The sequence below is a fragment of the Symphalangus syndactylus genome, chromosome 18 (assembly GCF_028878055.3).
Source record: "Symphalangus syndactylus isolate Jambi chromosome 18, NHGRI_mSymSyn1-v2.1_pri, whole genome shotgun sequence".
Lineage (NCBI taxonomy): Eukaryota > Metazoa > Chordata > Mammalia > Primates > Hylobatidae > Symphalangus > Symphalangus syndactylus.
The window spans coordinates 68,407,956-68,435,829 of NC_072440.2; the positions used below are offsets into that span (position 1 = coordinate 68,407,956).

Here is a 27,874-nt window from a genome sequence, read left to right on the forward strand (position 1 = left end):
GCCTCAAGGGTCAGTTATGTGCAGATCTTGGGGGTGGGGTGCCTCAGGCAGAGGGAACAGCAATGCAAAGGCTCTGAAGTGGGAAGGGATGCCTCTTCTAGGGTCAGAGAGGAGGCCCAGTGGCTGGAAACCAGTGAGCGAGGGGGAGAACCCAGGAAATGAGGTGATAAAGGAGACTATGGGGCCTTGTTGGCTATGGTAAGGGGTTTGGATTTCATTCTAAGTAAGCTAGAAGTCTACAGAAGAGTTTTAAGCAGGAGTGATTTGTATTTTTTAAACATCATCTTGGCTCCTTTAAAAGTGCAGAGGGGAAGAAATAAAAGCCATGAGAGCAATTAAGAGTCTACTGCAGTAATTCAGGGAAGACTACAATGGCAACAGGAAAATTAAAAAATATTAGAAAAGGAGCCCTGACCTCTGATATCAAGTCTTGTTTTTTCAGTCCTGCACTGAAAACTAGATACTACTGCTATCTGCTCTCCTCACTGTTAAGAAAACTAGAAATAAAGAGGGACAAATTTCCTCATAAGAGATAGATTCCATTTAAAATAAAATGAATGTCTGGCTGGACACGGTGGCTCACGCCTGTAATCCCAGCATTTTGGGAGACCGAGGCAGGCGGATCACCTGAGGTCAGGAGTTCAAGACCAGCCTGGCCAATGTGGGGAAACCCTGTCTCTACCAAAAATACAAAAATTAGCCGGGCGTGCTGGTGCGCACCTGTAATCCCAGCTACTCAGGTAACTGAGGCAGGAGAATCGCTTGAACCCAGGAAGCAGAGGTTGCAGTGAGCCTAGATTGTTCCTCTGCACTCCAGCCTAGGTGACAGAGCGAGACTCCATCTCAAAAAATAGAATAGAATAGAAAGAAAGAAATAATAAAATAACCTGAAATATAAAAATAAATAAATTAAATTAATAAAATAATTAAATTAAATTTGAAAAATAAATAAATGAAATAAAATAAACGTCTCGTAGTTGAAGCAAATGTTTGGCCCAGACATGTCATACAGTATGTCCACAGAGCTGGAGAAGTACTAATGACAAGTAAACGGTATAAGCTTAAAACAGAACACAAAAAAATGTCCTTTATTCATCTGGTTCAGTATTTGATCCTTGACAAATGTGAGAATGAGGATGTCAGACTGATCAGAAAAAGTCTCAGTGTTTCTGTTACTTTAAGCCTCCCAGCTCTGCTGATCTTAAACCTTAACATGAAACTTAATTACAGGTGATCAGGTCTTGGGAAAATTGGCTCATGATGCTTAAACTCTAAGGAGATTGATTTGTAATGGAGTTAATTTTAAAAGATAAAAGCATTTTCCTAATAAGACAGTCTACTTGAGAAATCAAATCAAGTTCAGAAAACTGTTTGTAAATACAATAGGAGAGACAGATGAGATTAGAGGAGCCTATAGCAACAGGTTCACTCCAGATAGGCGAGATGAACAGAGTCCTCTCTTAGCCAGTGCTGGGTGTAATTGCTCTGCCAAGCAAACAATGCCCATTCTTCCTGCCTGCCCATGTTTCTCAATCAACTATAGCTTTTTAATGCTCTGAGAGATCTTTTGTTTTTTTAAATTGTAACAAGAGTAGGTTGTTTTAGTAGTTGATAATTTTATTTACACTTTATTATTTGATCCCTGAAGCAACTAATAAAAGAGTTATAATTATATTTGTTTTACAGAAGATGCTAATCCTTAATTAACCTCAGTCTGACTCTGGCTTATCTAGGAAGGTATATTTATAGCAGGTACTATTCTTAACACCTCATATAACACTTTTCAGACTAATGTGTTGCCTAATAAAGGTGAACCATTGAACTGCTCATCAGTGGTTTCTACGAATCATACTAAATATAGTCACATAGGCCAAAGCAGCAGCAACATATGCAGCCTTTCCTTCTCCCTCCACATTCCAACCCATTGGCAAGACTGTTCAAGTCTATCTCTAAAGCAAATTGCAAGTCCATCTGATACTCATTCTCTGTTCTGCAGCCAAAAGGAGTTTTTGAAAATACAAATCAGACCATGTCACTCATTTTCTTAAAATCCCCCATTAGCTTCTCACCACCCTTAAAATAAAATCCAAAAGTTATCTTGATTTGCAAGGCCCTACTCATCCGTCCCCTGTCTGCCTCTCTGACCTTATCTCTGGCCGCTTTCCCTTGCACTCAGCTAAGCTCCAGGCTCATGGCACCTTTTCTATACTCAAACACCCAAGATTCCTTCCTGTCTTAGGGCCTTTGCACAGCTATACTCTGGAACATGCGGTCTCCAGTTAATAATAATATCCAGGCACTGCCCTAAATATTTCACATGAGTTCATCCCCTTGTGTAGCCAACACTCTGAAGTAGACATTATTCTCATTATTGATGAAGCTAGTAAGTGGTAGAACTGCGATTTGACTCCAGTGCCTGTGATGTTAACTATGGTGTTATTTGGCCTGTCACATGTCATTGCCCCTCACAGGCTTGCATGGGCTGACTCCTTCTGGTTATTCATCTCAGCTCAAACAGTAGCCTCTCAGGGATGCCTCCTAGGAACTGCCCAATCTAACACAGCCATCCAATCCCTCCTTCTTCATTCTCCACTTCAGCACTCTCTAGTACATCACCTGTTTAAAAAATTTTTTATTAATAGCACTATGTCTATCTGAAATTGTTTGTATTAATTTTAATTAATTTATTTATTGTTTGTCCTACCTCATAAGAATGTAGGCTTCTAGAGAGCAAGGATCTTGCCTATCCCATTCACCCCTGTGTTTTTATACCTTGAACAATGCTAGGCACATAAAAGGAACCCAATTAATATTTGCTGAACGAATAAATATTTGGCCAAGGTAGAGTTCATGCCTACTTAGGATTTCATCTTACAAGGATTTTTTTCCTAAAATAAAGTATCTAAAAGTACATTGTGGCTAGAAACAGGGACCACTTATAGTTAAGTTCATGAAGCAATCTATTAAAAGTGAGTGTTGGCCAAGTGCAGTGGCTCACACCTGTAATCCCAGCACTTTGGGAGGCTGAGGCAAGGGGATCCTTTGAGACCAGCCAGGGCAACATAACCCCACATGTGCAAAAATTTTTAAAAATAACTGGGCATCGTGGCGAACAACTGCAGTCTCAGCTACTTGGGAAGCTGAGGTTGGAGGATCACTTGGGCCTAGAAGGTCAAGGCTGCCATGAGCCAAGATCACACCACCGCACTCCAGCCTGGGTGATGGAGGGAGAGCCTGTCTCTTAACAAAATAAAAATAAAGAGTGTTGATCACCTTCAACAGTAAATAGGCACAAAGGAATAGATAGTGAAACCATAAGATTTATGCCTTCACAATATTCATATATAATAATTCTATATGGTCTTACATGCATTAAGCTGTGTAAATCTTATTTACATTTTGGCTTACATGTTTTACTAATACTTGCTACTCATTTTGTAGTGTGTGCCTATAGAAAAGCTACACTGTCACTCTTCACTACTTTAGTACTTAGTTTACTTAGATGCTTAGTTACTTTCGTTGGTCATCTCTTTCATGAGATGGAGCAACCAGAACAAAACTTATAGCACAGAAGTACCACAACTTTGTAGAATGCTGAAAACTCAGTTGGCCTTCTGAACTAGGGACACATACTTGTTTGATTTAAGCAAGAGGTTCTCAATTGTTATACCATGACATACTCTTCACAAGAGTGCTGCAAATTTTAATCCACCTGTCTAGTATATTTTTGCTTCAGGCATATACAAACATTGTTATTGTTTGTGCAGTTTTGTTTAGGAAAGGATATACTTCCAGGCATACAACTCAAGAAACATGGCACAATATGAGATGAATGCCAAAGATTATGTTTATGTTAGAATGTTGTTTTGTGAATACATAAGAGAATGAGATCAGGGAGGTAAATAGTTTTATCAGTGACTTGATGCTAAATAGCAATCATAAAATAATGTAACTTGTGGATGCTTTTTAGGTCCTATGAACATTGGTATACCACAGTAGTAGTTACATTGTAATTATTACTGATTTGTTTGGGCTCTTTTGAGTGTTTTAGTATTATCCAATATGCTACTGAATTTTTTAGTAATAAAAAGTATACCATGAACACGTAGAGGTTAGGAATCACTACCTACCCATAAGGGGAACACTCTGTAAACATTCAAAATATTTTTTCCTGGGTCATAAATGATAGCTCAAAACTTACCACATAACAAGCTTTTGTTTCCTAACTTCATTATTATATATGCCTGCATTTCTTCCCACTCTGTAGTACTTTTTTTGTAATTAAACTCAATTTGCTTAGCATTTCACTACCCCCAAAAAACACTGGTTTCAAACTAGGACGTTTTCACGCATAAGAAAACATGATAAATACTACACTAAGAAAATGACCAATTTAGTAACTATCTGAAGGTTTTATTTTGGGAAACTTCCCTTCAAACTTACAGCGTTGTGGGGAAGCATTTTGAAATGAAACAAGAGACAAAGAAATAAAAGATAGAACTAGTTTGGGCATTGAGGAATTGCTACCTACCATATGTAATAGTTTTCTTACCCCTTGCTTAAACAGCTACATGTCATCTTGCAAAGAAAGAATATTAAGAGCTAAAAATGCATAATTTAGTCTAGAATAGCACCAGTTAGGCTAAATACATAGGCTTAGAGAAGGAAAATTGAAAGTAAAGAAAAAGGAAAGACAAAGAGAGTAAAGTCAGAAGAGAACAGAAAGTTTCTCCCTCCATTTCTGTGCCACAGCCACATTCAAAGTGGCACAAGTAACTATTATGTGTCCAAGACTATGAGACAAGACTCTTGTCCTCAAGAATTCACAGTCTGGGCCAGACATGGTGGGTCATGTCAGTAATCCCAGCACTTTGGGAGGCGGAGGCAGGCGGATCACCTGAGGTCAGGAGTTCAAGACCAGCCTGGCCAACATGGTGAAACCCCATCTCTACTAAAAATATAAAAATTAAAAATATAAAAAATATAAAAATTAGCCGGGCATGGTGGTGCATGCCGGTAGTCCCAGCTACTCAGGAGGCTGAGGCAGGAGAATTGCTAGAAGCCTGGGAGACAGAGCCAGCCTGTGTGACAGAGCGAGACTCCATCTAAAAAAAAAAGAATTCACAATCTGGTTGAGGAGATTAAGTAATCAATATGAATCAATTGAGAGTGTTAAATTGTGGGGTTCTGCTGGAAAAAGAATTTAAAGAAAGAAGTTAGTATAGACCAAATAGCCAAAGAGGTTTACATATAAGATTTGAACATAGTTGGCCTTGAAGATGAGTTGGATTCCCTAAACAGAGGGAAGAAATCTAAAGAGAGAAGTAAAGAGGTAAAGCTCTGAAAATAAAAACGTGAAAAGGAGAATTTAGTTGGCAAAAAAGAAAATTAGAGTTATGCCATATCTCATTTATTTTCCCAAAAGGCCATAAATAGAAAAGATTCATAATCAGTTTAAATAAATAATAAAATGTGGTTTTATATGACTCAGAAAAAAAGTCCATAAAAATTAAATTTAAAAAATTTTTAAGAAAAAAATGTGGTTTTATACATTTATACATTAAGAGACTCTTAATGCCAACAGGTTAGGGAATAGGCTCAGTTCTTCTCAATGCCTTTTTTCCCCAATACCCTTACATAGTTTTTGAAAAATCTCATAATAAGAGATTGGTCAAGTTTAGAGTAAAATATACTGAAAGAGCCCACTATTAGTTCCTCTATCATATGGTAGTCTAGTAACATAATCTATAGCCTCAACTCAGAAAAACATCTTAAAATATAATATACATACACTACCCACCTATACGTTTGTGTGTGTTCTTACCTCAGATCCCATGGGATTTGTGTAAAGCTGTATAAGGGAAAATAAACAGCATTTAATTTCTGGAATTTACTAGTTTACTCCTCATGAAATACATTTTTTATATAGAGTTTAATTTGTGTTCTATTAGTTGAGTACAGACATATATTTTAAGCTAGAGATAGGATATGCTTATTTTGTGAATGTAGAGTCTTTAGAATATTCTGTGAACACTGAATAAAAGGAAATTAATAATGAAGCATTCATAATTACCATGACTGAGCTACAAATAAATTCTAAATAATCCATTATGGTTTAAAATTTGTTCAATAAATCATAGATCTAAGACTCTCAGTGGTATCTTCTCATTTTCTATTCTTAACTACGTATAACATGTTAAACTCAGAGGTATACAAAATTTCAAAAGAGTCTACCAAACTTCAAAAACAAAAAATTTGGAGTCTGTAAAGTAACTAAAAAAATAAAATCCTGAGAGCCAATAAATGAAGCAGATAGTATAGCCTATACATTCTCCCATGTATGTACCAAAGAAATATACAATTCATAACCTTTTATTAAAACTTCTGATAGATCCTATGTTTTTAATTCCAAGACAGATTAAAAAAAATAGTCAGGGAGGAAGGGGGAGTACTGTTTTAATGTTTCACTTGCCAAAAGACAATGAAATAGAGACAGAGGCTTGGTCTTTAAATGAGTGTGTACTTACTGTCAATACTGCCATACGTAGCTTCAAGAGAAAGAAAAAAAAGCTATTATTATTACATACTTGCACCTATATTATCATTCTTTTCAATAGACTAATTAAAATATTATTTCAGAGAGTTTCAAAAGATTTGGGTAGGAAAAAAATATCCAGAAGGCCAGAAAAAAAAGGATACAGTCATCCCTCAGTATCTGAGAAGGAATTAGTTCCAGGACTCCCTATGAATACCAAAATCCATGTGTACTCAAGTACCTCAAGGAGTATATGAAAAGTCAGCCCTCCATATCTGGGTTTCACATCTGCAGATACTGTATTTTCTTTTCTCTTTTTTTTGAGACAGAGTCTCACTCTGTCACCCAGGTTGGAGTGTTGTGGCATGATCTCAGCTCACTGCAACATCTGCCTCCCAGGTTCAAGGGATTCCCCTGCTTCAGCCTCCTAAGTAGCTGGGATTACAGGTGCCCGCCACAATGCCCAGCTAATTTTTGTATTTTCAGTAGAGATGGGGTTTTGCCATGTTGGCTAGGCTGGTCATGAACTCCTGACCTCAAGTGATCCTCCCATCTTGGCCTCCCAAAGTGCTGGAATTACAGGCATGAGCCACTGTGCCCAGCCTGCAGTATTTTCTTTTTTTCTTTTTTTTTTTTTTTTTGACAGAGTCTTGCCCTGTCGCCAGGCTAGAGTACAGTAGCGTGATCTTGGCTCACTGCAACCTCCGCCTCCCGGATTCAAGCGATTCTCCTGCCTCAGCCTCCCAAGTAGCTGGGATTACAGGCATGTGCCACCATGCCCAGCTAATTTTTGTATTTTTAGTAGAGACGGGGTTTCACCATGTTGGCCAGGATGGTCTCGATCTCCTGACCTTGTGATCCACCCGCCTCGGCCTCCCAAAGTGCTGGGATTACAGGCGTGAACCACTGCCCTGGCCCCATCCTGTATTTTCAATCCACTTTTGGTTGCAGATATGGAAGCCACAGATACAGAGGGCCAACTGTATTTATTGAAAATAATCCATGTATAAGTGGACCTGTGAAGCTCAAACCCGTGTTGTTCAAAGGTCGACTGTACTTTTTTCCGGGAAAGTCAAAATTAATTTTATGCTAAAAGTATATTATATGAGGCCAGGTGCGGTGGCTCACGCCTGTAATCCTAGCACTTTGGGAGGACAAGGTGGGTAGACTGCCTGAGCTCAGGAGTTTGGGACCAGCCTGGGAAACATGGTGAAACCCTGTCTCTACTAAAATACAAAAAATTAGCCAGGCATGGCGGCTTGTGCCTGTAATCCCAGCTACTTGGGAGGCTGAAACAGGAGAATTGCTTGAACCTGAGAGGCAGAGGTTGCAGTGAGCTGAGATCGCACCATTGCACTCCAGCCTGGGCGACAGAGCGAGATTCCATCTCAAAAAAAAAAAAAGTATATGCTCACAATTTGATAGCAATTTTTTGCATTATAAAGGGGAATTTCCTAGATATCTGAAAACTGATTCTTTCCTATAATTTTTTCTTTTTTTCTCTCCATCTTTGAAAGACTAGCATTTTTTTAATTGATATAGTTGTACATATTTTGGGGGTACATGTGATATTTTGATACCTGTATATAATGTGTAAAGAGATCAACTGTATTTTAAATCATTTCTAGATTACTTATAATGCCTAATACCATGTAAATGCTATATAAATACTTGTCACACTGTATTTTTATTTCTATTATTTTTATTGTTGTACTGTTATTTTTTCTAAATATTTTCCAGTTGGTTGAATCTGTGGATGTAGAATGCTCTGATACATGGAGGGCCAACTGTGCTAACTATTCATTCATTCAAGTGAGAGTCCATTATGTACACAGGGCTCTGCTAGAGAGGAGAGGGACACAAAAAAGGTAACTATCCCTACCCTCAAAAAGTTATATTCTAGTTCTGGAGGCAAAAGTTATACAAAATAATTCATTATTACTAAATAATTAAATATGCAACAAGTACCTCAAAAAGTGTCCCATTTGAAACTAATCTACTAAAGTAAAAACATCTTATATGTCTATAAAGTCCTTGTCCTCTCTACATATAAACTACTATGAACAGATTATCTCTGCTTGAAAGAGTAACATATAGATAGAGATAGAAATATAATCAAGCCAATGATAATTGTTTTTAAAAACTAGAATATAAATCAGAAAATTTCAGGCCAGGCACAGTGGTTCTTGCCTGTAATCCCAGCACTTTGGGAGCCCAAGGTGGGCAGATCACTTGAACCCAGGAGTTCAAAGCCAGCCTGGGAAATATGGTAAGATGCCATCTCTACAAAAAGTAAATAATTAGCTAGGCATAGTGGTGCACACTTGTGGTCCTAGCTACTTGGGAGGCTGAGGCAGGAGGATTGTTTGAGGCCTTGAAGTTGAGGCTGCAGTGAGCCATGATTGTGCCAATGCACTCCAGCCTAAGCAACAGAGTGAAACCCTATAAGAAAGAAAGAGAGGGCCAGGCGCAGTGGCTCATGTCTGTAATCCCAGCACTTTGGGAGGCTGAGTCCGGCGGATCACAAGGTCAGGAGTTCGAGACCAGCACGGCCGACATGGTGAAACCCCGTCTCTACTAAAAATACAAAAAATTAGCCAGGCATAGTGGCAGGTGCCTGTAATCCCAGATACTCGGGAGGCTGAGGCAGGAGAATCACTTGAACCTGGGAGGCAGAGGTTGCAGTGAGACAAGACCACGCCGCTGTACTCCAGCCTGGGCAACAGAGAGAGACTCCAAAAAAAAAGAAGGAAGGAAGGAAGGAAGGAAGGAGAGAAAGGAAGAAAAGGAAGGAAGGAAGGAAAGAAGGAGGGAGGGTGGGAAAGAGAGAAAGAGAAAAGAAAAAAAAATTTCAGAACCATAATTTCATATCAAAGTACTAAAACTTTACTGCCACTGTGTGGCCATTTTGATTACTGCATATAAACTCATACATTAATTAATTGGTTCATTTATTTATGCATTCATTCAAAAATAGACATGGTCCCAATCTCAGGGAACATTCAGACTAGCAGGTGAGAACAACATTAAACAACAAAAAAATAGCAAAGATAGCTATATCATTAACATCGTGTTCATTGCTACGAAGAAGCAGCATGGGATGCTATGAGAACATAAAATAAAGGGACCATCTAGGCTAGGGAGCAGGGTGTCAGGGAAGGTCTTCCTAGGGAAGTAAATATTTAAGCCGAGACTTGAAAGATAAATTGGAGTTAGCCAGGCAAGGTGTATGCGGCAGGCGAGAGAAGTTTCCAGGCAAGAGGAACAATATATGCAAAGGTAAAAGGAGCTTGGCATGTTCTAGATTCTTTGTGTGGCTTGAACATGGGAACAACAATGATGCCTTGGACAGGAAGATAGGGATCATACAGGCCTTGCAGACCATGTGAAGGACTCTGAACTTTATTTTAAAAGCTGTGGAAATTTTTTAGGCAAAAGAATGACACGATCAGACTTGGGTTTCTGAAAGTATGCAGTGTGGACAGTGGGCTGGAATGGTGAGGAATTGAGAATGGGAATAAGGAAACAAGCTAGGTAGCTATATACAATATAGTCTCTTTTTTTACAATAATTATCTACAACACTGATATGTGCTTATTTTAAAGAATTCAAGCATAATATAAAGTACAAAATAAGTATAAAAATCACCCAAAATTGAAACCCTATCTCTACTTTATTTTATTTTTTTTTTTTTGAGACGGAGTCTTGCTCTATCACCCAGGCTGGAGTGCAGTGGCCCGATCTCGGCTCACTGCAAGCTCCGCCTCCCGGGTTCACGCCATTCTCCTGCCTCAGCCTCTCCGAGTACCTGGGACTACAGGCGCCCGCCACCACGCCCGGCTAATTTTTTTTGTATTTTTAGTAGAGACGGGGTTTCACTGTGGTCTCGATCTCCTGACCTCGTGATCCACCCGCCTCGGCCTCCCAAAGTGCTGGGATTACAAGCGTGAGCCACCGCGCCCGGCACCCTATCTCTACTTTAAAAATACAAAAATTAGCAAGGCATGGTGGCACATGCCTGTAGTCCCAGCTACTCAGGAGGCTGAGGCAGAAGAATCGCTTGAACTTGGGAGGCAGAGGTTGCAGTGAGCCGAGATCACGCCACTGCACTACAGCCTGGGCGATAGAGCGAGACTCTGTCTCAAAAAAAAAAAAAATACAAAATTTCATAACTAGAAATAATCATGCTCTTACAGGGGAACATCTTTCAAGATCTCTAGATACTCAAATTTGATTTTACTCAAACTATTTTCATTTATTTATTTATTTGAGATGAAGTTTCGCTCTGTCGCCCAGGCTGGAGTGCAGTGGCATGATCTCAGCTCACTGCAACCTCTGCCTCCTAGGTTCAAGCAATTCTCCTGCCTCAGCCTCTCGAGTAGCTGGGATTATAGGCACAAGCCACCATACTCAGCTAATTTTTTGTATTTGTAGCAGAGACAGGGTGTCACCATATTGCCTAGGCTGGTCTCAAACTCCTGGGTTCGAGAGATCCACCCATCTCAGCCTCCCAAAGTGCTGGGATTACAGGTGTGAGCCACTGTGCTCGGCCTCAAACTACTTTTAAAACATATCGTACCAGCTACAAGATCACCTGAGGAAAGTTATAAAAGATTAACAACTGAAAAACAATATAAATACTATTTACTTAAGAGACTAAGTCATCTATCTAAAATTTTGTCTTTTGATCTCTCCAAAACAAGTTATTTTGACTGAGTCAGTCATACAGGTAGTCATTTAGTAAAATAAATTTATCAAACTAGCTAGATACTCTTTGTACATTATACTGCTATTTTAGTACATGTAATACTTATAATTTTTTATTTAAGAAGTGACTCTATTATATTATGACCTCCCTGGAAGTGGAATCACATTTTACTCTCATTACTATCTCATCCAATGCTTAGGCACAATGTCTGGCACAGATTAAATAGCCAATGTATAAAGAATGAATGTTTAACACAAACATAGTATTTGTTATGTGCCAGGCATTGTTCTAAACATTTTAGATCAGTGGTTTTTCAAATTATGGTCCCTAGACCAGCAGTCAAGAGCATCACTTGTAATTTGTCTGAAATGCAAATTCGTACATCAGAAATTTTGAGGTGAGGCTTGACAACCTGTGTTTTAACAAGTCCTCCAGGTGATTCTGATGCAAGCTAAAGTTTGAGAACCACTGCTTTGGATTATTAACTCATTTAATTATCAAATAACCTTAACAAGTGGATTCTATTATTATCCCCATCTTATATGCAAAGAAACTATGGTACCAAAAGGTAGGTTACTTGCTAAAGGTCACACAGGTGTTAAGTGACAGAACTGGGATTCTTCAGACCATCTGACTCCAAAACTTGAACTTCTAACTATGTTGTACTGCCCCTCAATGAGGAACAGTCAGAAAATGCTGCTAAATCAATAGATGAAGGGGAATGAATGAGCACTGTTCAGTATAACAGTGATGGCCTTCTCCCCCTCTCAATCTGTCCAAATATTCAGGGCCTCCAAAGCTCAAAAGCTATTTTCTCTCAAAAGATTTATCTCATGTTTCTCACAGGGTATAGTGGCTCCTTTCCCATACTTCCCATTGCATATGATCATTATCTTTCTTTTGGCATGCATCACTTTCTAATGAGCATTATAGGGGTGATCAAAATATCTCTGATATTTTTACATAAAAATATCAAGTTGATATAAAAAATATATATATAGTCTGGGTGCAGTGGTTCATGCCTGTAATCCCAGCACGTTGGGAGGCTGAGTTGGGCAGATCACTTGAGGTCAGGAGTTCGAGAGAAGCCTGGCCAACATGGTGAAACCCCAATTTTTGTAATAATACAAAAATTAGCCGAGTGTGGTGGTGCATGTGTGTAATCTCAGCTACTTAGGAAGCTGAGGCAGGAGCATCACTTGAACCTGGGAGGTGGAAGTTGCAGTGAGCCAAGTTCGCGCCACTGCACTCCAGCCTGGGCGACAGAGTAAGACTCTGCCACACACTCACAAAAAAATTAATAAATAAACATGTAAAGCCCAATGTGACATAGATACTGGCCAATCAGAAAGGATGCCAATTTGGCTCTAGAGCTGGGCTCCTGGAAGCAACCCCTGGACTAGATATTAACCCTTTGGTTACTGGATTTTGGAGTGTTCTGGAGAGATCCCAAAAGAGACACTGTGAGGTGATGGGGAGGATATTGATGGGGAGCTACATGAGGTCTCGGAAAAGTAGCTATTTACCATTCAATACAGAAATATTTCAATATTTTAAGAGCAGATACAGCTGAGTCAGTATGTAACAGCTGATCATCAGCCCTGCATATGAATTCACTTATCTTCTGCCATGGTCTATAAGCTCTTTCCCACTTCTGTTTTATCTTTGTATCCCTAGGTCCCTTTGGTCAGTGTTGAATAAATCATAAGTAACAAATGTGCAGTGGAAATAGAAATGTATGAATGTGCTAAATAATCCAGTGTAAGCCTTCCTGACCTCAAGATTTCTTAAAGGAACAGGAATTGAGTAAAAAGAAGACATAGATGGAGAAAATGGGGAAAAGCAGTGGCGGAAATTTCAAATACTTATAGGCCTTGGCTGTCACTGGAGAGCAGCAGCCATGGCTCTGCTTTATCCTACAGCCATGGGCCTCAACAAGGGCCACAAGGTGACCAAGAATGTGAGCAAGCCCAGGCCCAGCTGCCATCGCAGGTGCCTGACCAAACACACCAAGTTCATGCGGGATATGATCCGAGAGGTGTGTGGCTTCACCCCGTATGGGCATCCCATGGAGTAGCTCAAGGTCTCCAAGGACAAATGGGCCTTCAAGTTCATCAAGAAAGAGGTGGGAACACACATCCGCACCAAGAGAAAGTAGGAGGAGCTGCGCAATGTCCTGGCCACCATGAGGAAAGCCGCTGCCAATGACTGAGCCCCCTGCCTTGCCCTGCCCTCTGCTCATAATAAAAGCTTCACAGAAAAAAAAAGAAAAAGAGAAATTTCATTTATATACATCTTGTCTCTTCAACTAGGACTAGAGCCTCCATTTTGTACACCCTTCATAGCTGTCTTGGGCAGCATGAAAGATCAGATGCACTTAAAATTTAAGCTGTATTTTTTTTTAAATTTGAGGTACAATACTAGCTATTGTAAGGGAATAGATTATACTTATGAACCAAATATAGTTACCAAAATAACTAAGAATAAAAACCAATTATTCAAGTCCATTTTTTCCTTTCATATCTGCAAATTGAATCACCGCTATTCTAAATATGTTCAATGCACTAAATGCCAGATTCTTGTCTCTCCTGTCCCACATCCTGTGGATCTCTTCCAGTGACTTCAGAGGAAACTCTGTGGTCAAAAAATATGGGTATGCAAAAGAGAAAAATGAGTTTTCTTTCTAATTGATGCAAAGGAGACAACAACAGGACAATAAAGACATAAGATAACAAGAAATTTGTTTATGGATGCAAACGTAGACACTTATACTGTTGAACACAAAAACAAAATAAATGTCTAATTTCTTTTTTTAAGAATAAAAGACAAGCCTTTGGTTCCAGTGTAAGTTTAAAAACATTCTTACGTATCTCTTTTCCAAAGCATCAAAACAACCTTGAATCCTGTCAAGAAATAAATGTTTGATGTCAATTGGACCACATGCAAAGTCAAAAAAATTCCAAGTACAGAATTCATTTGCACTTTTTGCTTTGATGTACATTAAGTTGATAACCATCTTACCTTTCTCATTTAATCTTTTTTTAAACTTCCAGCAACTTTTAATATGTTGATAGAACTTTATAAGTAATAGCAATTTTGTGGTAGTGAACCAAATTTTTTTGGATCCCATGTTTAGTACACTGACATACATATGATGAATTATCAATTTTTAAAATTTCTGTGGGTACATAGTAGGTGTATATATTTAATATTTTATCACAGTTTTTATTTTTATACAAGTCAACTTTCTTTCAAAACAAAGCTAAATCAGTGTCTTAAAATTATATTGAATAATTCTTACAAATTCCTAGAAAATTATTTTTAAAAAGAAAGAGGGAAAGTAGGCCAGGGCAGTGGCTCACGCCTGTAGTCCCAGCACTTTGGGAGGCCAAAGTGGTCGGATCATGAGGTCAAGAGATCAAGACCACCCTGGCCAACATGGTGAAACCCTGTCTCTACTAAAAATACAAAAATTAGCTGAGCATGGTGGCGTGCACCTGTAGGCCCAGCTATCCGGGAGGCTGAGGCAGGAAAATCGCTTGAACCTGGGAGGCAGAGGTTGCAGTGAGCTGAGATCGTGCCACTGCACTCCAGCCTGGGTGACAGAGCAAGACTCCATCTCAAAAAAAAAAAAAAAAATCAAAAAAAGAAAAAGAAAAAGAAAGAGGGAAAGTAGGAAAGAAGAAAGAAATGGTTTTTTTAAAAATGGTCTTACTAAATGAAGCCTTATGGGTAATTTCAGCCATGATAAAAATAATGTTGTTCAACTTTTATAGAATTTCTATTACTTACCATCTGATAATATGCAGTGACCCAGGACATTTTTTATCTTCTCGGAGGATTTTTAAACTGAGGTCTACAAAAACAGAAACACAGTCTATTTTTATCTACTAAATGACTGCTGTACTGAAATTGTCCATGCTAAAAAGGGTATTTCCTTTAACTATTTTATTTAGTTTTATAGCTTATAAAAACATTTTGGATCTCTAAACATCTACTTTAAAAATAAATCCTATGTTAAGAAGTAGCTTAGTCTCAATTTCGATTACAGTTAGGAGTTTCCCCCTTCTACAATGTAGCACAGCTGAGTTGGCTCCAAAATCAATTTGTGTCCCTTCTTTGCCTCTGTAGAATTCTAAGTAATTATGAGGTAGTATTGAGACTATCTCCATTGACCAACTTAAAATATACACCTCAATCTCAGTCATTTCCCTGTTATTTCTCTCCTTAAAATATATACCTCAATCTCAGTCATTTCCCTGTTATTTCTCTCCCTCTCAATGAAAAGGAATAAAAAATTTCACATGGATTATTCTCAAATATTTATTTTATCTGAAATCTAACTACCTTTTTATACTTAAAAAGAATAGGAATATCATATTAAGAGTTTGGGTTTAGGCCGGGCGCAGTGGCTCACACCTGCAATCCCAGCACTTTGGGAGGCTGAGGCAGGAGGATTGCTTGAGCCCAGGACGTCAAAACCAGCCTGGGCAACCTAGTGAAACCTCACCTCTAAAAAAGATAATTAAAAAAATTATCTGGGCATAGTGGCACATGCCTATAGTCCCAACTACCCAGGAAGCTGAGGCAGGAGGATCACTTGAGCCTGGAAGGTTGAAGCTGTAATCCTGTAATGATCATGCCGCCACACTCCAGCCCGGACAATGAAATGAGACTCTGTCTCAAAATAAATAAATAGAGTTTTGGTTTAAAGTAGTCCAAGATCAATCACTGATTTATGTGTGATTTTGCATAAGCAACTTCACATTTTCATATTGTTTTCCTATACTAAAATTGATGTTACCTGTATCTCTATTGAGGGATATGAAAATTATCTCATGTTGATAAAACATTCAGAAATTACAAGAGAGTGACACAGGAGTATTAAGCATTTTTATGATGTATATTACTTTAAGAACAAACATTGAAAAGGAGACATATAACTCCCACAATAACTGTCACAAAAAATAAAGCTATAGGGAATGGTATCACTGCCGTTGCCTAGGGTAGTGACTGACACACAATATGTGCTTATTATCAAAAATATGTCTTTCTCAATTATATGTTCTAGACAAGAGGGGAAACTGCAAATATATGTTAGATATAAACACATTCACTATTACAAGTTTGTATCTCATAGACCAAAAGATGTCATAATACAAATGAGGTTGTCATGATTGCAAATATCATGTTTATGTGCTTATAGCACACATGCATTTTATTGATGCTCTTACATTGCTTAAGATAATTTTTTTTGAGACAGAGTCTCACTGTATCACCCAGGCTGGAATTCAGTGGTGCAATCACAGCTCACTGTAGCCTTAAACCCCCAGGCTCAGATGATCCTCCCACCTCAGCCTCCAGAGTAGCTGGAAATACAGGCACTCACCACTATGGCCAGATAATTTTCTGTATTTTTTTATAGAGACGGGGTTTCACCGTGTTGGTCAGGCTGGTCTTGGACTCCTAGGCTCAAGCAATCTGCCCACCTTGCCTTTCAAAGTGTTATGGTTACATTTTGGATTACAAGCATGAGCCACCATGCCCAACCAAGAGAATTAGACTGAAATGAGGCCAAGGTATATCATTAAATACAGATGTAAGAAATTTAAAATTAGATTTTAAAAAATAACATCTTACAAGGTAACTTGTAGCTCTCTATATTTATTTTCCAAATGACAGTTCCTATTTTAGTGACAAGTCAACAAGATTCACAATCCAGCTTTTTTTTTTTTTTTAATACTTTAAGTTCTGGAATACATGTGCAGAACGTGCAGGTTTGTTCATGTGCCATTGTGGTTTGCTGCACCCATCAACCCGTCGTCTAGGTTTTAAGCCCCACATGCATTAGGTATTTGTCCTAATGCTATTCCTTCCCTTGCCCGCCACCCCCCAACAGGCTCCAGTGTGTGATGTTCCCCTTCCTGTTTCCATGTGTTCTCATTGTTCAACTCCCACTTATGAGTGAGAACATGCAGTGTTTGGTTTTCTGTTCCTGTAGTACTTTGCTGAGAATGATGGTTTCCAGAGTCATCCATGTTCCTGCAAAGGACATGAACTAATTCTTTTTCATGGCTACATAGTTTTCCATGATGTATATGTGCCACATTTTCTTTGTCCAGTCTACCATTGATGGGCATTTGGGTTGGTTCCAAGTCTTTGCTATTGTAAATAGTGCTGCAATAAACATATGTGTGCATGTGTCTTTATAATAGAATGATTTATAATCCTTTGGGTATATACCCAGTAATGGGATTGTTTGGTCAAATGGTATTTCTGGTTCTATATCCTTGAGGCATTGCCACATTGTCTTTCACAATGGTTGAACTAATTTACACTCCCAGCAACAGTGTAAAAGCATTCCTATTTATCTACATTCTCTCCAGCATCTGTTGTTTCCTGACTTTTTAGTGATTTCCGTTCTAACTGGCATGAGATGGTATCTCGTTGTGGTTTTGATTTGCATTTCTCTAACGACCAGTGATGATGAGCTTTTTTTCATATGTTTGTTGGCTGTATAAATGTCTTCTTTTGAGAAGTGTCTATTCATATCCTTTGCCCACTTTTTGATGGGGTCATTTTTTTTCTTGTAAATTTGTTTTAAGTTCCTTGTAGATTCTGGATATTAAACCTTTGTCAGATGGATAGATTGCAAACATTTTCTCCCATTCTGTATGTTTCCTGTTCACTCTGATGACAATTTCTTTTGCTGTGCAGAAGCTCTTTAGTTTAATTAGATCCCATTTGTTTATTTTGGCTTTTGTTGCAATTGCTTTTGGTGCTTTAGTCATGAAGTCTTTGCCCATGCCTATGTCCTGAATGGTACTGCCTAGGTTTTCTTCTAGGGTTTTTATGGTTTTAGGTATTACATTTAAGTCTTTAATCCATCTTGAATTAATTTTTGTATAAGGTGTAAGGAAAGGGTCCAGTTTCAGTTTTCTGCATATGGCTAGCCAGTTTTCCCAGCACCATTTATTAAATAGGGAATCCTTTCCTCAATGCTTGTTTTTGTCAGGTTTGTCAAAGATCGGATGGTTGTAGATGTGTAGTGTTATTTCTGAGGCCTCTGTTATATTCCATTGGTCTATATATCTATTTTGGTAGCAGTACCATGCTGTTTTGGTTACTGTAGCCTTGTAGCATAGTTTGAAGTCAGGTAGCATGATGCCTCCAGCTTTGTTCTTTTTGCTTAGGATTGTCTTGGCTATATGGGCTCCTTTTTGGTTCCACATGAAATTTAAAGTAGTTTTTTCTAATTCTGTGAAGAAAGTCAATGCTAGCTTAATGGGAGTAACACTGAATCTATATTGAATCTATAATTTACTTTGGGCAGTATGGCCATTTTCATGATATGCAATCCAGCTTTTTAAACAAATAAGATTTTGAAAACTTGTTGAGTCCTAGGTACTTGGGTTTTTTGTTTTTTGTTTTTTTGTTTTATGTTTTTTGTTTTTTCGAGATGAAGTTTTGCTCTTGTCACCCAGGCTGGAGTGCAATGGCACGATCTTGGCTCATTGCAATGTCTGTCTCCTGGGTTCAAGTGATTCTCCTGCCTCAGCCTCCCAAGTAGCTGGGATTACAGGCGCCCAGCATAATGCCCAACTAGTTTTTGTATTTTTAGTAGAGACAGTGTTTCACCATGTTGGCCAGGCTTGTCTTGAACTCCTGACCTCAGGTGATCCACCCGCCTCAGCCTCCCAAAGTGTTGGGATTACAGGCATGAGCCACCATGCCTGGGTGGTACTTGTTTTTATAATAAGAGAAGAAAAGGGGCCAGAAGCAGCTTGTAATATAAGGCAATGAGATGATAAGTTTAAGAGCACTGAAACAAAAGGAATGAAAATGGAAGACCTGGCAATTGAGAAAAAAGCCAGAACTGTTTAGAATAATAATTATCTTACTATCCATGTTACTCAACAAGTGAATTTGGGTTTATTTTTTCCCAGTATTTTTATAGATGTTAACAGGAAGAAAAGTTTTTCACCTGGTTCCTTTGAACTTCCTCAATGCCAAAGTGTACCTTAAAGAATAAATTCAATTGAGGCACAAAATAGTGCAAATCTACAGCATTCAAATAGATTTTGATCTAGCTGTTGCTTTTATACTGGACTTGTCCAAACAGATTTATCTTTTCCTCCATCTGTCACCTGGCATCTAGCTAGGAACTAGTAATTCCTATAAGTAAAATCACTATACACAGTAAAATTAAAATGGAAAATGGATTAACAAATTGGTCTTGAAGAACAGGCCCTTAAGTTGGAATTAGCACACTTTGTGAGAAGTGAAAGGTTTATGCCTGCTAAATAGAGAAAGGGGCTACAACAGCCAAAGAGACTAGTTAGTTTAACTTTACCATCCAAATGGCGTTCTCCGTAAGAGCTCTCTGGAAACAGACCCCTTAGGTATGTTATACATGAGATGGAAGTAGCAAAAAGTTTCTTCACCATTTTCAGTGACTCATGCTCATTAGTGATTTGGGATGGGAAAACTGTTTCCTGGAAAAACAATGGAGGTGAAAAAAGATTAGTATTCTTTAATACATTCAGTTTAGCACATCATTACCACAGATATGATGAAAAGATTTCTCAGGACTTCAAATTTGATATCTTTGAAGGTAATCAAAAAGAAACAGTGCTTTGCATATTACATTAAATTAGATCTTCATAGGCAAGGCAGAGCAGAAAGGCAGAAACAATTACCCAAGTAATTCAAGACTAAAACAATTTATTTCACAATGATCCATGAAACTGGAGTTTTACTATGATTATATAATCTTCTTCCCTCTCATACACTCCTCGGACCCCACTGCAATCTGGATTTTCCTCCTTTCCTTTCTACACTATTCTCTCCAAAGTCACCAAGTACAATCCTATAGTTGACCTCTTCTCATTCCTCATAATATGTAACTTCTTTATATTATCTGACACTGTTACCCACATACTCTCTTTTCCTCTTCAAGGTGCCATAACACTATTTTGTTTTTTCACCTATCCCTACATATCTCTCTGAGTCTCTTACTTTTTCCAGTTGTTCTGCTCTTTAACTGTTGGTTATCCCCCAGGATTCTGTCTTCAGGCTTTTTCTCTTTTATAGCTGTCTTCTTGAATAATCTCATCAAGTTTCATAGCTTCAGCTACAGCCTATACAGAAAGGAATTCAGGTCCCTATTTCTGTTCTGAGTCCCAGTTCTATATTTTTATTTCCTGAACATCTGCACCTAAACCACTTTGTAGATCCCTTAAACTCAGTTTATCTCTGCCACCCCTGGCTAAAACCTGATCCCAAGTCTCTTTCTCAGACTAGTGAATCAGAACTACTCCAGTCATCCAGGCTAGAAGCAGCTTCATCTTTGTCTTCTCTCTCCCTCATACCCCACTAAATTCTATTAATTCTCTCTAAAAGAGTTCTCAAATCTATTTTCTTCTTTCCCTTCTCACTGCCACTGGCTTGACTGAGGACATACTCAATTCTCTCCTTGATTACTGCAGTAGCCCCTTATCTCTTTGCTAACAATTCTTTTATTCAACCTGTCTTCCATATTGCCATCAGAATTAATTTTCAAGGATACAAATCTTATCATGATACTTCCAGTGTTCATCCAGGATAGAGTTCAAGTACCTTAGAGTGGGATTTGAGAACTGTCAAAATCTTATTCTTGTTTAGCTCTCCTGCCTCATCTTGCACCCCTTCCTCCCTGCCCACACTCCCTTATTCTCTCCCATGCACTCTACTGTCTAGCTATGTGGAATTGTGGCTATTCAGCTACTATTCTACTGCCATGTTTTTCCATACTTTTGTGCTTTGCTTAAGCCGGAGCTCTGAGGAACACAAAGCTTCTGTAGGATGTCACATAGTGTTCTATAAAAAGTATCAATACTAGGAATAGCTTCCTGCTAAATTTTATGTGTGTGTATACATACAACATAGTAAACAAACTTAAATCATTGTTCTTAAGTGATTAGTCTTCCTTAAGAAATAGTGTGCCATAAAAGGAGTGTGATAAGAGAGCGACTGATATATGAATTTGTGACTTTTGCTTCAGTATGTAAGGAGTGTCTACCAAGAGTCATCTTGCATATAGAATATTTGCTGATGGATAGGTTGTGCCGGTATCTCAAATTATCATTTCAACATATGTTTGACATACTATGTTTATTGTATACACAATGTTTACCGTGTTTATGTATTAACATAAAAATAAAAATTTGATCTGTTTGTCATAATTATTCTGTGAGGCTGCTTTTTGCTGTTTTCTTTAAGCCAAGCACAAAATATGTTTCATGAATTCCAGCCGGTATTGTGTCAATACATTATAATTTTAAAGTATTTTCTAAATATTAACAAATTAAACAATATTAAACTTTAGAACTTCGTTCATTAATATACTATTAAGAGCATAGGTCTTACAAAGGACTCATATCCAGAATGTATAAAGAACTCCTAAAATTCTTTAAGAAAGACAATCAAATAGAAAAGTGTCTACTTGTGTGAAAATAGACACTTAATAAAAGAGCATACCCAAATGACCAATAAACAAATGAAAAAGTGTTTAAACTTTATCAGGGAAGTGAGCATTAAAATCACAAGGAGGCCAGGGGTGGTGGCTCACACCTGCAATCCCAGCACTTTGGGAGGCTGGGGTGGGCAGATCACTTGAGGTCAGGAGTTCAAGACCAGCCTGGCCAACATGGTGAAACCCCTGTCTCTACTAAAAATACAAAAATTAGCCAGGTGTGGTAGAAGGCACCTGTAATCCCAGCTACTTGGGAGGCTGAGGCAGGAGAAACACTTGAACCCAGGAGGCGGAGATCACAGTGAGCCAAGGTTGCACCACTCCAGCCTGGGTGACAGAGTGAGACTGTCAAAAAAAAAAAAAAAAAAAATCACAGTGAGAGAATACTACACATCCATCAAAACAGCTAAAAGTTTTAAAAAGGATGTAGAATAATAAAAACTCCTAAACACTGGTTGTGGGAGTGTAAATGGGTACAACCGCTTTGGAAAAGTGTTTGGCAGTATATAATAAAGCTAAATATACACATATCCTATGACCCATATTTTGCTCATAGGTATACATCCAACACATATGCTTATATGTTCACTATAGGACATGTATTAGAGTATTCAGAAAAGCGTTATTTGCAATAGACCCATGCTGGAAACCACCCAAATGCTCATCAACAGTAGAATGAATAAAACTGTGGTATATGCCCCCAATGGAATACTATATAGCAATGAGAATGAATGATCTATAACTATACTGAGTAATATGGATGACTCTCACACACAATGCTGAGCAAAAGAAACCAGATACAAATGAGTATTAGTGTATGATTTCATTTATATAAAGTACAATAGCAGGTGAAACTAATCTATGCTGTTAGATGTCAAGATGGTGGTTTCTCTTGGTGGGGAGAGGTAATAATAACTAGAAGACAGCAAGAGAGGGAGTGCTGGTAGTGTTCTGGTTTCTGATCTGGCTTCTGGCTTACAACAATGTGTTAAGTTTGCAAAAATTCATTTAGTTGTATACCCATGCATTATATGAATATATACTCTCAGTAAAAATGTTAAGTGTTTGCTGGTCAAATAAGTTTGGAAAATGTTGTCTTATGCAGTTCCTTCAGCCAGGCATGCTCTTTTTCCCATTTCCAAAGTATGAAAATCTTAACCCAAATATGCATTTAATCTTATTACATTCTAGTTACTGTTTTAGGTTCTGAGACATAGTAGTGAGCAAAACATATAAAAATCCTCTCCCTCATGTGGCTTACATTCTGTATCACTCTTAATTCATACTACAAAGATAATACTTATTACCAGTTAATATAATCTTTGAAGGCAGAGTGCAGATAAAGTCTGACTTTTCCCAGCATAGCCAGGGGACATGGCTAACTCCACATGTCCCTAGGCTTTACCTAGACTCTAATGGCTCCAAAGCAGGTAAGCTGAACAATTTTTAAAAGTCAAAAAAGCAGTTTATGACATTAAAGCCTTTAGCAAACCTAATATCTGACCTGGATCAAATATCTAAATTTTGAAGATATTTTTATTTTACCAATAATCTTTATTTTCCAAAGATTATTACAGTCATATAAACTAAAAGGCACTAAAGTTTTAATTTTTCTGACAAAATATTTGATTTAAGTGCTTATTTTTCTTTAAGCCAATTAATTAACACTCTTTTATGTCAACACTATACATGCAACACACATAAATACGCAGACAGAAGAAGATCCAGTAGTTGTAAGATTTTTTGTTTGCCAGTTTTTAAGTTTCTTAATTGGATTACTGGCTTCAGGGTGGAGCCCTTGGAAGAAAAGGCCCAGGAAAGCATGTAGTTTCTAGGGCCTAATAAACAGGCACAGCTGGAAGGTGTAAACAGATCCCCAAAATTAAGGGTCTCATTTTTATACTAGATCCTGGATCCCCAGAAAAAGAGAGAAATGGCATAGGAAAAGACAGTGCAATCCTTTTACCATGCATTTCACTGCAAGGCAGCCCAAAACCAGTCAGCCAATTTTGTAATCAGCCCATCTTATCTCTTATTCTGAGCCAAGTCTTATGCTAGGTTTTCCTCAGGGAATTCTCTCCCCTCTATGCAAATTATCTTCATCATTCAAGGTCTGTCCACCTTCAGTCTTATCTTTTTCATGAGGAATATACAAACCATTCCAGTCCACATGAAATCTCTAAATAAATTCCTATAATTTGCATCGTCTCACTCTTTTTTACATATATATAAATCATATATCATTTTGTATATTGACTTAACTCCTAACCAGATTATAAACTTTTGGAAGATGAAGATCATATTTTTGTATTTTATCAGTGAATTACACAGTATAATGAATATTATATTACATAATATTGAGTCTCAATGAATAAACAAATGATGCATTAATGAATGTCATGGGACAAACTAAACTATATGCCTGGCCCTGGGATGCTCCCATAGACCTCCTAGCATCCAAGTTTCTCTCAGTGATCTCCCCTTCTGTTCTTATAATTACACCATGGTGTGCAACACAAGTTTCCTAACACTTTAGGAAGCGAATGTCTAACCAAGAACTATTCTCTTTAAACATCTTTTTGTTTCTGATTTCTTTTACTCTAGAAGATCTAAATATATTGTATAAACATGAAACAAGCACCCAGTAAATAACTTTGTAGAAATTTATTTTAATTTTCTGGTCCTTGGTCTATTAGGCAGTTAAAATGTACACATACTCTCCCAGAATATTATGTGCCAATTAACTGATAAAACTGCTGCTTAAAAACACACACACACAAGATTAAAATCATAATTCTGAACTAACTCACTAAATGGTCATTGATTTTCTTTTAATTCTTAACAAATACCTTAGATGCCTTGTGTATTGTGATGCAGTGAGAAAGCTGAGCAGTGGCCATTGTAGGAATGTATCAGGATTATTTCAACAAGTCCAACCTATTAAAAAATAATTAATTAATTAGAGACCTTACCAAATATAATGCTTCCTCTCTTACTCCGCCCAAAAATGAAACTGAAAAAGTCTAAAAGCAAACAAAAAATTAAAATCAAAGACAGTTAGGTATAAACTGTTTTCCAGATTGTTCAGTTTAGAGAGAAATTTCCCAAGCTACATTTTGAAGAGCAAAGGAAGAATGAATGCTAAGATAATTCTATCAGGCCTTATCTAAACAATAAAATGAATTTGAGTTGAAAAAAGTACCTATTGTTAATTTTCCAAAGGAGAACGATATAATTAAAATTTGACCATACTCATTGGGAAGTAAGTTTAACACACATTTTTATCTATAATTTTGGCATAAGGTCTCTGGATGAATTTTTCCACCCACTCAATGAAAATTATAAGGTTATTTATTTGTTCACAAATATATTGGAGGAGAAAATACATTGTAAATCACCTAGAGACTCAATATATATTATTAATCCTTGTTATTCCCTCAGAGTGTAACAATATAGCAAAGGCTTAAAAACATTTCTTGAATTAACTTCAGTTGTAACTTATTTGCAAATTCAACTCAAAAGTTAATGTTTATACTTCATACCCATTAAAATAGTTATTCATCCAACTAGCTGAAAAAGAAATCAAGAGAGAAATCTCATTTACAATACCTACCAAAAAAATTAGCTAGGAATAAATTTAAGAAAGTGAAAGATTGCTACAATGAAACTACAAAACACTGATGAAAGAAATTGAACAGAACACAAAAAGATGGAAAGGCATCCCATATTCATTGATTAGAAGAATTAATATTGCTAAAATGATCATATTAATTACCCAAAACAATCTACAGATTCAAATGCAATCTCTGTCAAAATACCAATTACATTCTTCATAGAAATGGAAAAAAAATCCTAAAATTCCTATGGAACCACAAAAGACTCTGAATAGCTAAAGTAATTCTGAGCAAAAAGAACAAAGTTGGAGGCATCACATTACCTGGCTTTAAAATATACTACAAAGCTATAGTAACCAAAACAGCATGGCACTGGTATAAAAAGAGATACAGAGACCAATGGAACAGAATAGAGAACCCAGAAATAAATCTGCCTATTTACAACCAGCTGATTTTTGACAAAGGCACCAAGAACATACATTGGGGAAAAGATACCCTTGTCAAAAAATGGTTCCAGAGATACTGGATATCCACAGCAGAAGAATGAGAGACCCCTGTCTCTCACCATATACAAAAATAAACTCAAAATATGTTAAAGACTTAAATGAGATTTAAATGACATTGGTCTGGGTAAAGATTTTATGGGTAAGACTTCAAATGCACAGGTAACAAAACCAAAAATAGACAAATGAGATTATATCAAACTAAAAAGTTTCTACACAGCAAAGTAAATAACCAACAGAGTGAAGAGACAGCCTATAGAACGGGAGAAAACATTTGCAAACTATTCATCCAAGAAAGAATTAATATCCAGAATATACAAGAAGTGCAAGCAACTCAAAAGCCAAAAAAAAAAAAAAAAAAAAAAAAGCAAAGGATCTGAATAGACATTTCTCAAAAGAAGGCATACAAATGGCTAATAAGTATATGAAAAAATGCTCAACATGATTAATCATCAAGGAAATGCAAATTGAAACCACAATGAGATATAATCTCCCCACAGTTAGAATGACTATTATTAAAAGGACAAAAAATGGCCAGGCGAGGTGGCTCACACCTGTAATCCCAGAACTTTGGGAGGCCGAGGCGGGTGGATCACCTGAGGTCAGGAGTTTGAGACCAGTCTGGTGAAATCCTGTCTTTACTAAAAATACAAAAAAAAATCAGCCGGGTGTGGTGGCATGCACCTGTGGTCCCAGCTTCTCGAGAGGCTGAGGCAGGAGAATCACTTGAACCCAGGAGGCGGGGGTTGCAGTTAGCCAAGATCTTGTCACTGCACTCCAGCCTGGGCAACAGAGCAAGACTCGGTCTCAAAAAATGAAATGAAATAAAATAAAATAACAAAAAATAACGAATGCTGGCAAAGATGCAGAGAAAAGAAAATTCTTATACACTGTTGGTAGGAACGTAAATTAGTACAAGCATTATGGAAAACAGTATGGAAGGTCCTCAAAAATCTTAAAATAGAAATACCATATAATCCAGCAATCCTACTATTGGGTATTTATCCAAAAGAAAAGAAATCAGTATATGGAAGAGACATCTATACCTCCATGTTTATTGCAGCACTATTCACAATAGCCAAGATACGGAATCAACCTAAGTGTCCATCAACAGATGAATGTATGAATAAAATATAGGCCAGGTTGGCAACTCATGTCTGTAATTCCAGCACTTTGGGAGGTTGAGGCAGGCAGGTTGCTTGAGCCCAGCAGTTCGAGACCAGCCTAGGCAACATGGTGAAACCCTGTCTGTACAAAAAACACAAAAATTAGCTGGGTGTGGTGGCACGCACCTATAGTCCCAGCTACTTGGGAAGCTAAGGTGGACTACTTGAGCCCAGGAGTTCAAGGCTGCAGTGAGCCATGACTGCACCACTGCACTCCAGCCTGGGCAACAGAGCAAGACTCTGTCAAAAAAGAAAAAAGAAAGAGGAGAGAGAGAGAGAGAGAGACAAAGAGAAAAAGAAAGAAAGGAAGAAAGTGTATATATACACAATGGAATATTATTCAGCCATTTAAAAAAGCATGAAGATCTGTCATTCACAGCAACAGAGATTAACCTAGATGACATAATGTTAAGTGAAATAAGTCAGGTACAGAAGATAAATACCATGTGTTCTCACTCACCTGGGAGCTAAAACAGATGAGCTCTTAGAAGTAGTTATTAGAAGCTAGGAAGGGCAGCAGGGAGGAGGTTGGATAGGGAGAAGTTAGTTAATGGATATAAAATTACAGCTAGATAGGAGAATAAATTATATTGTTCTATAGCACTGTAGAGTGACCACAGTTAACAATGATTTATTGTATATTTTAAAATAGTTCAACACAAAGAATGATAAATGTTTGAACTGATGGATATGCTTTGACTTGACCATTACATATTGTATACATGTATCAAAATATCACTCTGTACCCCATAAATATGTACAATTACTGTGTGTCAATTAAAAATTTTGTAAATGATTATTCAAAAATGGAAAATAGTAAGTTGGTAAGGATGTG

The 27,874-nt window shown here is 37.6% G+C and overlaps 1 protein-coding gene and 1 pseudogene across 14 annotated transcripts in view; one reads left to right on the forward strand and one right to left on the reverse strand.

Annotated features, from left to right (window-relative positions):
- HORMAD2 (HORMA domain containing 2) overlaps nucleotides 1–27,874 on the reverse strand; it is a 96,383-nt gene that overhangs the window by 58,692 nt on the left and 9,817 nt on the right. For 10 of the 14 annotated variants that reach the window (XR_010117173.1, XR_010117174.1, XM_055254106.2 and 7 more), the window contains 6 exons: nucleotides 24,606–24,693; nucleotides 19,597–19,738; nucleotides 15,036–15,099; nucleotides 14,110–14,146; nucleotides 6,528–6,548; nucleotides 5,825–5,851 (listed from right to left, as the gene is read on the reverse strand). Coding sequence is in view for 12 of the 14 variants with exons in the window: in XM_055254106.2 (XP_055110081.1) it covers nucleotides 5,825–5,851; nucleotides 6,528–6,548; nucleotides 14,110–14,146; nucleotides 15,036–15,099; nucleotides 19,597–19,738; nucleotides 24,606–24,656 (342 nt within the window). In the remaining 2 variants the exon portion in view is untranslated. The remainder of the gene's footprint in view (nucleotides 1–5,824; nucleotides 5,852–6,527; nucleotides 6,549–14,109; nucleotides 14,147–15,035; nucleotides 15,100–19,596; nucleotides 19,739–24,605; nucleotides 24,694–27,874) is intronic. The other 4 variants (XM_063623648.1, XM_055254109.2, XM_063623649.1 and 1 more) reach the window with 3 other exon arrangements.
- LOC129468498 (large ribosomal subunit protein eL36-like) lies at nucleotides 13,115–13,455 on the forward strand (annotated as a pseudogene).